General features: G+C 40.7%; 2 protein-coding genes across 6 annotated transcripts in view; one reads left to right on the plus strand and one right to left on the minus strand.

Annotated features, from left to right (window-relative positions):
• LOC126236301 (zinc finger protein ubi-d4) overlaps positions 1–4,474 on the minus strand; it is a 223,512-nt gene extending 219,038 nt beyond the window's left edge. For all 3 annotated transcript variants that reach the window (XM_049945499.1, XM_049945498.1, XM_049945497.1), the window contains exon 1: positions 4,277–4,474. In XM_049945499.1, the coding sequence (XP_049801456.1) occupies positions 4,277–4,350 (74 nt within the window). In that variant the 5' untranslated portion in view covers positions 4,351–4,474. The remainder of the gene's footprint in view (positions 1–4,276) is intronic.
• A 43-nt stretch (positions 4,475–4,517) lies between these two features.
• The window catches only part of LOC126236302 (E3 ubiquitin-protein ligase Hakai), a 60,518-nt gene continuing 52,177 nt past the window's right edge, over positions 4,518–12,858 (plus strand). Inside the window, exon 1 of one of the 3 annotated variants that reach the window (XM_049945500.1) lies at positions 4,518–4,736. The gene's annotated coding sequence lies outside the window, so the exon portion shown is untranslated. Of the gene's footprint in view, positions 4,737–4,783; positions 4,925–4,999; positions 5,183–12,858 lie in introns of those variants that run through there. The other 2 variants (XM_049945501.1, XM_049945502.1) reach the window with 2 other exon arrangements.

The following is a 12,858-nucleotide window of genomic DNA, read 5'->3' on the forward strand; positions in this document are numbered from 1 at the left end:
CCTGAAACTTCCTTCCAAATGAAAAGTGTGTGCTCAACTGTGATTCAAACCTAGAACCCAAGCAGACAATGCTATTGCTGGCTGGAATGCCCACTCCACATTCTGGAAACTGTTTTGTCAGCATAATAAGGACTTCTTTTAACAAAGGTTGGGTTTCTGCTAACGATTTCTTGGAATCCCCTTTTGAAGCATGTCATCACATTCACAAAGGTTTGAAGTTTGCCAGTCAGTGCACAGCTCACAAGTTTTAGAAAAACACTTGCCATTTAGAATATTAGCAATATGTTCCCATTACATAAACTACATATTCTTGTAGGAAAAATGATCTCCCTCAAATGGTAATTAAACATAAAAAGTTGGGATGCCTCTTTTGAGATGCAAAACTTCAAATAAAGAAGTACAGCTTTGTGAAAAATTTTTCGACCCTTCTTTCCTTGAAATATCTCAAACTAAGTAATTGCAATGCCTGGCACTTACTGACTATGCTAACCATAATTTTCTTTACATTATTACAAAAGGAGGCCTTCCTAAAACTATTTATTTACGGAAAATTAATGGCCAAACTTTGCAAAATATCTGAGTTGACATATTTTTTCTCTATTTTGAGAAGTCATGAGAACTGGGCTCTACAACACTGAATATTACTATTTATAAATTGGTTACTAACCTTAGCAGCAGGCTGATGCTACAATTTTCACATGGAGACAACTGTTAAATACTATATTACATTTTGTGAAAATTACAAAAATTCAAAATTTTGTGCACAGTATTTTGACCACCCTCACTTACATGAGTGCAACAACTCAAGTATTGCATATGAAAAGCTAAAAATTAGGGAATTATGTTTGTTTAGTGTTGAAATCTACAGATAAGATTAAAAAAAAAAAAAAAATTGTGATGTTAAGGTGTGAGGCTCTACCAGGTTGGCAGGAATAATAAACATGTTTCTTGGATTGACATGCTTTTGAGTGGAAGTGTTCTCTGGTTGGTTGATTTATTTGGGGGAAGGAACCAACCAGGGAGATCATTGGTCCCACTGGATTAGGGAAGGATGGGGAAGGAAGTTGGTTGTGCCCTTTCTAAGGAACCATCCTGGCATTTGCCTGAAGCGATGTTTCAGGGAAATCACAGGAAAACTAAATCAGGATGGCCGGACATGGGTTTGAACTCCCGAATGCGAGTCCAGTGTGCACCACTTCACTTGGTTGTTCTCTGGTAAGCAAGATTAAGAAGAGGTACAGCACATTCTGAAGTGAAAAAGTCACAAAATAATAAATACAACAGAAAGTCTCACAGACAACATTTTTTGGGTCGACCGAAGCGTCTGATCCCACCCATCGGCTTTGACCTATGACGTAAGGCTGTTGTTGTGTGCGACATCATGACTGCGCAGAGTTTCGTTTGTGAGTGTGGTATGTTTGTAGGTGTTGTCATGTTGCTGTTCGTGGTGCCCTATGGTGGTGTGTTTAGGGGTTTCATGTTGTGTGGTGTATTGGGTTCAGTTTGGTGTTACTGCTTTTTCTGGCTGGTTCTCGTTTTGGCTGTGTGTGGAGAGGAATTGTTTTCAGTGAGTTAACGATTTCGTGTGTTTGTGTGAAAGTTATTGTAGTGCTCTTAGCTGTAGGTCGTGTGTTAATTTGAGTAAATTAATTTGTTGCTGCTCTTGTTAGGTATGGGTATGACGGATAAAATTAATAGTGTGCGCTGCATGTTACAATGGGAGCGAGTCCGTTGGAGATGATTACATTTTTGCAGCTGTTTGGCTTGTTGGCGGAGGTGGTGAAGTGTGCTGTTTGTGGGTATGACATCACATTGGCAAAAGTTCCAGCGTCTCAGTCTAGAGAAGGTTATATGTGGCGGTGCCATAGGGATACCCTATGGCATTCCATACATCGCAGTTCCTGGTTCAAGAAGTCTAGGTTGGCCATGCGCAAGACTGTGTTGTTGACGCACTACTTTTGTTATAAATCCTCTCACAATTTTTGCGAGCATGAGACTGGTGTGAGTGAGAGCAGAGAGCTTGACTGGTTTTCGTTTTGGCATGAAGTATGTTCTGAGTTCATTAAGTACAGGGCTAACTTGGGTGGGCCTGGGGTTGTGGCGGAGGTGGACAAGTCACAGTTATGGAAAAGGAAGTATGGGAGGGGTAGGTCTGTGGTTGGTTTCTGGGTGTGGGGGGGGGGGGGGGGGGCTGTTGAACAGGGGGTGGGTGTTTGGAATGTGTTTTTAGGGTTGTGGAGGGGCAGTCTGAGAGGGAATTAGTGGGGTTAATTGAGAAGTTTATAGAACCGAGTTCTACTGTAATTTATTATGCTTGTTGTGATTGGGGGTGAAATAATTCTGTAGTGAATCATAGCTTAGAGTTTAAAAATTATGAGACAGGAGTTTGTATGAATACCACAGAGGGGATGTGGGGGGGCCATTAAGTCATTTCTTGGGAGGGAGAAGAGGTGCTCTTCTAACCTTCAGTCTCATTTAAATGAGTATTGAAGGCGGAAGAGCGTCCCTGAGGGCTATTGTTTTTAAGGTCTATCAGGAAGATGTACAGGTCGAGGGTGGTTAGTTTGGGTGGGTGACTGCGGCTCAGAAGGGGCAGGGGGGGGGGGGTGTTGGTTTGTGATTTAGTTGTGGAAGATCTATTTTGTTGCAGTTTTTGTTGAGCTATAGTGTGTGACTGAGATTTTTTTTTTTTTTTTTTTTTTTTTTTTTGGGTGAGGGGGGAGGTTGTGTTCAGGGGTGTGGGTCTTTCTTTCGGTTGTGTATTTTTTCATTTCGTGTGTGTGTGTGTGTGTGTGTGTGACCTTGGTTGAGGCGCAACTTTGTTGTGGTAAGTTTTTATTTTTCTTGTTTTTAGTGTATTTGTTGTGTGTTGTGGCTGGTAGGGTGGTGTTGAGTTGTGTGGTTTGTTGTATTGGTGATTCGGTATCGTGTTGGTTCGTAGGTATGTAGTTGAAGGGAAGTTTTATATTCCAATTTCTGGTTGTATCTGTGGGTTTTTTGGTATTGGGGGTCGCTGGTTGACCTATGTGGGTGAAGGGAAATGTTCGATTCCAATGGGTGGTTGTGGCTGTGGGTGTTTCAGTATCGGGAGTTGCTGTTGTGCTATATTGGTCGAGGGAAGTGTCCGATTTCAATTTGTGGGATCAGCAGATGCTGTTGAGGTATATAGGTGAAGGAAAGTGTCCGATTCCAGAGGATATTATGTTTAGTGGAATTTGGGGAGTTTTGTGTTGTCCGTTTTTTCGTCGTTTTGTGTGGTTTGGTATGGTGGTGTGTATCTAAATTGGTTTATATTTACTTTGTCCCCAACCAAAAACCCCAATTTCCCACGATTGTCCCGTTGGTTTCATTAGGTTTTTTGTGGAACGTGTATGTGTTGGTTTTTCAATGTATTTTCGCGCTTGTTGTCATGTTTACGTTAAGACGTCATGGGCGCCATATTGGAGTCTTAGTGTATGGTCGTTTCCGCCATATTTGTGACGTCATGGATCAAAGCAGACGGGTGGAATCGGACGCTTCCGTATTTCTCTTTTTTTTTCCCACATATGGAAACATCAGACATACACGTACTTAGTAGCCTACAGATACGGGGGCATCTAACCACAATACCTTCATCCTCACTATGGCAGTGAAAGACTGGAAAGTGCATCTTGCCAACAAGCGAAATCTCTGTGTGCAAAACTGTGCATTTATAAATGAAAAAGTACTGCCGTAACAAAATACCAACAACATCTTCTATGTTCTGTTTTCTTTGCCAATTCTGAAACGTTCTCTCCAATGAAACTGACACGAGTCTGGTCCTGTAGCTGCTAAATTACGGGCTGGATCATTAAAGTTACTAAAATTTCCTAAGGGACCCAAAAAAGTCATACATCTTATCATCATTACCTTACAGAACGAAGCAGGCATTTGCTATTGGTAAGTTCAATGACACAATAAAATCCACTTACCAAATGTTAAGATCAATAAGTCCTCGATTTATGGAATATGTAGACTTGCAAGAATGAAGAAAGATAATAGCAACGGCAAAAATTTTAACAGAATAATTTTTCCAGTAATGTAATTCTGTGCAAAGTATTAATTATTTATAGGGTCAAATATTATTATTTTTTTTTTACTGCGAAATGAGATCCGCGAACATGGAGCAAAAAATGATTGCCGAAGTAATTTTGCTAGCAACTTTTAATATTGTGGATTCTCTTTATTGTGGAGCTAATGAGTTTGAAAGTGTTCGTGTAACTTCTCGTAAATCTAATCAAACGAAATGGCGTCTTACCTTTCAATTTTACTTAAAATGGATGGATTAACAACTTCAATTTCACATTTCTCCATTCCCTCGTTCACAGCCATAACGATTTGCCTAGTACTAACCACACAAACTCACACTAAATCACTAACGTTTCGAGCTCAGTGGCTCACTCACAACCACCCCTGACAACAAAAAAAATCAATAACAACCTATTCTCAAACTGCCTCCCGGTTCCAAGGATATTATAAGAGGCAACATGTATGAATCTTTTCATGTTATCTCTGGTTTGTGTGAAGTGAGAATTCGTAGGCTGTTTGTGATAACTGAAAACATTGAGGTTAATTATTTGAATAATAGTATTCCTGTCCTGATACATTCATTTGAGTTTTCATTTTAATTCACATCAAACTTGAATTATTCGATCTGACCACCTGGAAAAACTACAGTTTTGCATCTCACCACTCGCCGCAAACAAACGTAAAAATGTGTACGTATTTCCTTCATACGTTTATGTATGTTGAAAGGAAACATTTGACTCGTCATGTGCCCTCAAGGATTTTCTTCCCGACGTGATATATGGCACACGATATGTGAACGAATGAATTAACTCGTGCGTGATACTATTTTTGTCTTTTCACAAGAAGAGTTGTTTTCTTATCGTGTCCAAACAATACAGTAGGTGCTATGAAACAGTGATATCTCAGTCATAATTATTTGTGATGGAAGCGTGCAGAAAAGTCAGCAGTTATTATTGTGCGATCCGCTGTGGAATTTGGTACAATTAATGAATTATTATATGTGATGATTTCTTTTTTATGCTTGCGTACCAAAGCTTGAGCGGGCATGCAACAAACCCTTTTTTTTTTCCCTTACTGGAGTTACGATACCCCAAGACATGATACCATAATACATTAGCGAATGAAAATTGGAAAAGTAAGTTAGCTTGTAGACGTTTTCGTGTCCAGAGTCTGATATTTTCTGTAATGTAAAATGGATAAACATGTTTCCTATCTTCCTTTTAATTTATTGAACCAGATTCATACAAATATTTATTAATAATGGTTCATGTTAGCCTACTAGGCCATTTTTCTCCAAGCAATCAATTTTTTAGTGAATAGGTATAGGCATTTTTGTCACGTTCGTGAATGTGGAGTCACTATTAGGTGTCTATAGTGTGTACATTGAGAACGAGAAGAAACAGCAAAGCTCTTTGTATGCAGGAGAGGATAGTACTTGAGGTACCTCTGGTACAGTTATCACAGGTACACGACTCTCAGGAGTTCTTCCAACACACCGATTCGCAGCAGCTGTCAATCGTTTACGGTAGTCAGGGTGATTTCCAGGTGCTTACGAATGTCAGCCAACTGATCCTGTGTTTGAGAACAGCATTCACATGTTGATAGTTCTTTCTTATACAACACAAAAGTTTCTTGAATGCTTCAGGTCACGTGCCCTTTTACTTTCACCACATTTTTTGCTGCAACTGCTTTGATGATTGGGTCGGTTTTGACATCCTGGCAAGAACAGTTCCATTCATCTTCCAGATGATGTTGCGATTTGCACATATACTTTGTTCACAGGATGTTCGTAAGCAGGGTCCAGTTTTCCATACACTCCTATTACAATCTTCACATATTTTCCATTGTCCAACGTTTATTTGATTGCCAATGGAATGTGATTCACGTACATTTAAATCATCAGTACTCTCCAGTTCACGATTAATGATTGGCAGAAGGTTCCCAGCAGCACTTTGAATAGTTCTCGACCAGTCCACTGTCAAGTAGCATGTACATCTAAATTTTTCCATGCAAGCTCTTATTTCTCTTTATTTGCTATTATTGTGGTTTCTCCCTATTTAGGTGAGCGTCAACAAAATATTTTCACGTTCAGGGGAGAAGGTTGGTGATTTAAATTTTGTGAAATGGTCTCACTGCAACGTAAAACTCCTTTGTTTTAATGATTGGCACCCAGCTCACATATTGTATCCATAACATTCTCCTCTGTTTCACAATAATACTAAATTAGCTGCCTTCTTTGAACTTCTTCAGTGTCATCGGTCAATCTCTTTCGTTAATGATCCCATACTGCGCAGCAGTACTGTAGTAGAAGACTGACAAGCGTACTGTGGGCAGTCTCTTAAATAGATATGATGCATCTTCTAAGTATTCTGCCCCTAAAACACAGCATTTGGCTTACCTTCCCCCATAACATTTTCTGTCTAATAGTTATAGTTTAAGCTGTTCATAATTGTCATCCCTAGGTAATTGGTTGAATCAACAATCTTTAGATTTGTATTTTTTTATTGTGTAACTGAAATTTAACAGATTCTTTTTAGTACTCACATGTAGGACCTAAACATTTTATTGTTCAGTGTCAGTTGTCACTTTTCACACCAAACTAATATCTTGTCTAAATCATTTTGTAGTTTGTATTATCTTCTGATGACTTTATTTGACAGTAAATTATCAGCATCATCTGCAAACAGAGTGGGAAGGCTCTTCACATTGTCTCCCAGATCGGTTATATAGATTAGAAATAGTGGAGGGCCTATAACAGTTCCTTGGATATTGCTATGATGTCACATTTTGATGGGTGTATTCACAGTTTCGTTATTAGTTGGTGAAGCCAACAAATGTGAAAGGAAAAGAACCTAGTTGTGGTGACAGATTGATTGTAGCTGTGCCTGAGGTCTGGATTAGATGGTAAAACTTTGGTTTTGAGTTGGTCAAGACACTAAATGGAAAACTAAAAAGAGCCTGGTTGTGGTGACAGACTAATGTCTAGCTTAGCCCATTTGAAAAAAACTCTACTGATACCACATTGTAGTAGTCTTGTTTATGGCATTTGTCGCATGTTTCTCACGTCACAGGTCAAAGCCGTTGTCTTATAGGACCTATTGATAATTCCTCTTTATCTGAATCCACTTGAGATTTTCTTTCAATAGCACTCATTACTTCGTGTGAATAAAGGCCTCCTTATTTTTCACAAGAAAACTATTTTCTGCATTTTTGCTGTGTGTTAACAGATCGTCGTCTTCAGATTATTTCATAAATTTTGAACTCATAATTGGAACATCAGTGATCTTGTATTGTAATATAAGAAAAACAAACATTCCAGATTGGAAATAGTTTTTATTTTTATGGTATGGTATGGTATGGTAACCAGTTTGTTGTACATAGACCGTCATCAGACCAGTAATGTCTCCATTGATGATGCTTGGATACAAAGTGTGGAGCCAGTGTAAGTGCAAGAATCATCTATTGTCAACTGCTCATACTGGAATGTTTACTGCTCCTTCTCTGGTGAAGGAACTTCGAAAAACCATATTTGGTACCCCACTGTAGCAGCTCTGTCATCAGTAACGTTACTATTGCACAGTGAAGATGTCAATTGTGTGTTGCCACTGGTGTACTTTGAACTTTCTATGACAAGTGCTTCTTGCACTTACACCAGCTCCAGATATCAATTCTATGCATTACCAATAGAAACATTACGGTTTGATGATGATCTATGTATGAATGAAACTAGGTAAAATGTTACTGCAAATTGATATTGGTGATGAAGATCTGTAATTCAGCTGACAAGGAGAGATCCACAGCAGTGTAGTAGACTTTTTGAAACTATCCATACAGTTTCCAGAATGAGATTTTCACTCTGCAGCGGAGTGTGCGCTCATATGAAACTTCCTGGCAGATTAAAACTGTGTGCCCGACCGAGACTCGAACTCGGGACCTTTGCCTTTCGCGGGCAAGGTCTCTACCAACTGAGCTACCGAAACACGACTCACGCCTGGTACTCACAGCTTTACTTCTGCCGGTATCTCGTCTCCTACCTTCCAAACTTTACAGAAGCTCTCCTGCGAACCTTGCAGAACTAGCACTCCTGAAAGAAAGGATATAGCGGAGACATGGCTTAGCCACAGCCTGGGGGATGTTTCCAGAATGAGATTTTCACTCTGCAGCGGAGTGTGCGCTGATATGAAACTTGAGTCGTGCTTCGGTAGCTCAGTTGGTAGAGCACTTGCCCGCGAAAGGCAAAGGTCCCGAGTTCGAGTCTCGATCGGGCACACAGTTTTAATCTGCCAGGAAGTTTCATATCCATACAGTGATGTAGGTTAAGGCCCCCAGTACCACACTGCAGTCTTTCACCATGATGGGCCTATGTTTGCAAATAATTAATGGAAAAATGTCCGGAATTTTGTATGACACTCAAAATAGCATTAAAAAAGTTGAATCATATAGTATGGTTGCATGGTATAGTGGATAGGATAACAGCTTGGCATGCAGGAGATGACGTGTTCGAATCTTGTCTGGTGCAATAAGTTTTTTTATCAAAACGACTTTGATCATCATTTTTATTCAATTATTTAATTTAAATGTAATTTTTTAATTCCATTCCTTTGTAACATAATTTAATCATAATATCAACTTGTTCATTTGCTGTCATTTTTTTATTATTCTTTCTCCATCTGAAATCTTTGGTCATGTGTTTTAATTATTTTTTTGTATTAATTTTGATTTAAGTTGTTTTATCACCCTGTTTTTTTTTCCTCATTATTATGTTCCTTACATGTATTTCTCATTTTGCTTGACTTCTGTTTTGCTTATAAACCCTTCATTTAAATTTTCATCTGCATTATTTTGTCCATAGTGCAATATGTATTAAGGTTACATTTTAAGTGTATGTATAACGATTACCGTGCAAAAATAAAATAAATTGCACATCTGGTAACAAAAATATACTTTTTGTACCATTGCGCAAATATAGATTCTTTCGTCTTTTGTTTTTTAACTGATGGGTAGGAATTTTCAAATAACTGAATATTATAATAGATAACTTTCATTAAATTCATTTTCACAAAAAATCTGATTGGAAAAAGGATGATACAAGGAAAAAATGAAACAGTTCATTCGCTGGTTAAAATGATGCAACAAAGAAATAGAAATAAAAAAAATACATTTAAACCAATTTATTGAATAAAAAGAGTGATTGAAGTAATTTTGATAAAAATTTAAAAGTAAAAGAGAATTTAGTGCACCTATTAAGATTTGAACTCACAATCTCTTGCATGTGATGCTATTATCATGTCCATTATAGTACTCAACCAGACTACATGCTGCAACTTTTTTAATGCCATTAAGTCTCACAGAAAATTCTGATTTTTCATCAGTTACTCACAAACGAGGGTCCACTAGGGTGAATGGCTGCAGTGTGTGTATCTGGGCTCTTAACCTACATCACCATATAGATAGTTTTAAAATGTTGATTGCACCACTCTTTGTGAGTACTGCTATTTTATTTCTTGTCTACTGGTGTCCATAGGTAGGGGTGTTTTGAGAAGCAAGCAGTTGTATATGTTAAATATGGAGCTATTTTGTCAGCATGCTCTGAAAGGAACGTATTTGGTTTACAGTCTGGTCCAGAAGATTACTCTTCATTCAGTGATTTAAGTTTCTTCTCTGCACCAAGGGCATGTACTTCTAAGTTACTCATATTGGCAGTTCATGATTGAAATTTACTGCATAATCTTTGGTGAAGGAATTTTGGAAAACTGTGTTTAGTACCTCCGGTTAAGTGGCTCTGTCATTGGTAACACTACCATTGCTTCTGCAACAGTGTTGTGACCTTGTGACAAAACAGGTTAAATCTCATCATCCCCATGGAATTATGCAGATGAATATGAATCAAGTACAAGCATTGATGATTCCAATCTCTTCAGTCTTTTATTAGGCCTATATTATTTGACATGAATCTCTGTCGTAGTTAATACTATTTCTCTGACTTTATACATCATCTGGTCTACACTTACATGTTGCTGTGTTTCCTAACACACTCAGCGTTCATTTTTTCCTCAAGAGAGTTTGGCACTGAATTTGAATTTTGTTTACTTTCCTGTGTGTGTGTTGGGGGGGGGGGGGCGTGGTATTGTAGTATTGTAGTTGGGTGGTGGTTAGGGCCTTATAGGTGATCAACAAATGTGTTATGGATGCTGTTACTTATTAGGTGCTCAGCAAATGTTATATGGATGTTGTTACTTTTTAGTGCTCTGAGGTGTTCTGAGTATCTTGTTTTAAAGTTCCTAAATGTTTTTCCTATGTAGACTGATTGACAGGTGTTGCATGTTCCCCCAAGGGGCTCATCGCTCTTTGGTGAGTACGTGCTTGGCGACCACAGGGCCCCAGCCCTCGCAGCACCAGTTCTCTTTCTGTGCTGCTTGTCTCCTCTTCACCTGCCCTTTTCCCCTCTCTTGGGGAGATGTCTCTTGCCTCCATGGGCTCTTGAAGCCCATTTGCATTGGTTTGCTTGTAGGAATATTCTCTCTTGCACTGCTCTTTCCCTGCACTGCTCTTTCCCCGCACTGCTCTTTCCCCGCACTGCTCTTTCCCCGCACTGCTCTTTCCCCGCACTGCTCTTTCCCCGCACTGCTCTTTCCCCGCACTGCTGTTTCCCTGTTCCGCTCTTTCCCTGTTCCGCTCTCTTTTTCCTCCACTGCGCCGTTTGAGGCCATTCTTTTTTTCTTTCTTTCCTTCTTATCTTTTCTTCTCCTCCCTGTGGCTGCCTGATGGCCACCCACACATTTTATGCATAGCAGGAGACTGGGTAACAGGTAATTCCCAGCCCCAGGTTGGCATGTAGGGCCTGCAAATACCCCCGATACAGGCCAGGCCCAGGGAGGGGTGATTGCCTGAGCTGTTACCTTCCTTCTCTGGTGATTGGTGCCTCCATCTGCCATTCGGGAGGTGTGACCTCAGGTGTGGACAATCACCTAAGGTGGGGGGCTCCCCTTTGGAGGGCCTCTGGCTGGAAGGAGCGCACCATCGGAGACACTGGCAGTCATGGGGGACTTATTCCCAATGACTGATTTTCCTTCTCTTTCTCCTAATGTTTCACATAAAAGAAAGTGGAATGAGGCTCCTGCCTCAATGTCTCTTCCTGTTACGCCTTGATATCTAATATTCTCACGTTTAGACGAAAACCAGACTTTTGCTACTGTTTACCCCCTTGTTATACAGAAAGGTGTGGATGGTATCGCCGGCCCTGTGAAGTCATGCTCTCATCTCCGCAATGGAACTCTGCTTTTGGAAATTGATAGTGCTCTCCAGGCCCAGAAACTACTCAAGGCCCAAATCCTCCACGAATATCTTATAAAAGTGGAGGCTCACAGGTCACTTAACTCATCCCATGGTGTTATCTACACCCAGCTCTTGGATGGTTTGACAGAGGACGAAATAACTAATTATCTATCATATCAGGGCGATTTGGTGCCCACTCGCATGTTATTCCTGACTTTCAATCGGTTGATGCTTCCTACCAAGATAAAGGCAGGCTATGAAGTCATCTCTGTGCACCCTTACATTCTCAATCCGTTGAGGTGTTATAAATGCCACCAGTTCAATCATACTGGCACGTCATGTAAAAACACAGCCAAATGTGTCACTTGTAGCAGGGATGCACACGAGAGCACCTGTCCACCTCTTTCCTCCTGCTGTGTCAATTGTAATGGAGAACATGCTGTTTCTTCTTGTTTTTGTACTGCCAATCGGGACAAGTGGGCTGTTCAGGAGATAAGGGTGAAGGAAAAGGTACCTTTTCCTGTTGCCGGAAACTGTTGGCGAACCGTAAACCAAATGTCCCTTCATCTGGAAGCTACAGCACCATGTTAGCCTCTGCCTATCCCACAAAAAACATGGCTACACAAACTTGTGACTTACAGTTCAGTTCAATGGTGGCAAAGTCGCCTCGCCTTAAAGCTGATGCTCCGTCTCCCGCTTCCCGGGCTGTAGATTCTGCTACGTACTCTTCGCCCTCTCAGGCGAAGACGGCTGCAACGCAGCCAGCGAACCGTCAATTCAAAAACGATTATTTCCGGGAAGATTTCTTGCGTACCTCGAGTTCGCAGCCGTCTGGCTCTTCTGCAAATTGCCAAAAATCGAAACAATCATCCAAAGGCAAACAGTCTTCCCCTCTCCGACTTGTTGGCCCTCTTCAACTGGTCGGCCCTTTTCAACTGACCGACACCGGTGAAGCTCCATTGATCCCACTGAGTTGATGGACAAAGATCCTCCACCTGTGGATTCCAGTGGCCGTCCTCCCTCGATGGCTCGCCATAAGCGGCCGTTGAGGTGAGTGTTTCTTATTCATTCTCCAGTGTTCCTAAATTTTACAGTGGAATACTGTGACCTTCAGTCTAACAGGGCGAGCCTCCAGCTGCTCCTGCAATCACGATGTCCACTAGTAGTCTGTCTCCAAGAAACCATGCTACATTGTCAAGACCATTTTGCTCTTTCCCATTTTACTTTGCTAAGGATGACCTTCCCCTTATGGCAGGGCTTCCTGCTCATGGTGGGGTCATGGTGCTTCTACGAGATGATGTTTGTTATCATTCTATCGCCTTGCACACCCACCTGCAAGCAGTTGCTGCCCGTGTTTTCCATCCCAAATTTACCTTTTCCCTCTGCACCATTTATATCCCTTCGTCTTCTGCTGTCACTAAGGGAGACCTGATGCAGATTGTTGCTCAGCTTCCTCCACCCTTTCTGCCCCTCAGTGACACCAATGCCCATCATCCTCTTTGGGGCTCACCTGTTGCCTGCCCAAGAGGTTCTCTT

Source organism: Schistocerca nitens, chromosome 2, assembly GCF_023898315.1.
Source record: "Schistocerca nitens isolate TAMUIC-IGC-003100 chromosome 2, iqSchNite1.1, whole genome shotgun sequence".
Classification (NCBI taxonomy): Eukaryota; Metazoa; Arthropoda; class Insecta; order Orthoptera; family Acrididae; genus Schistocerca; species Schistocerca nitens.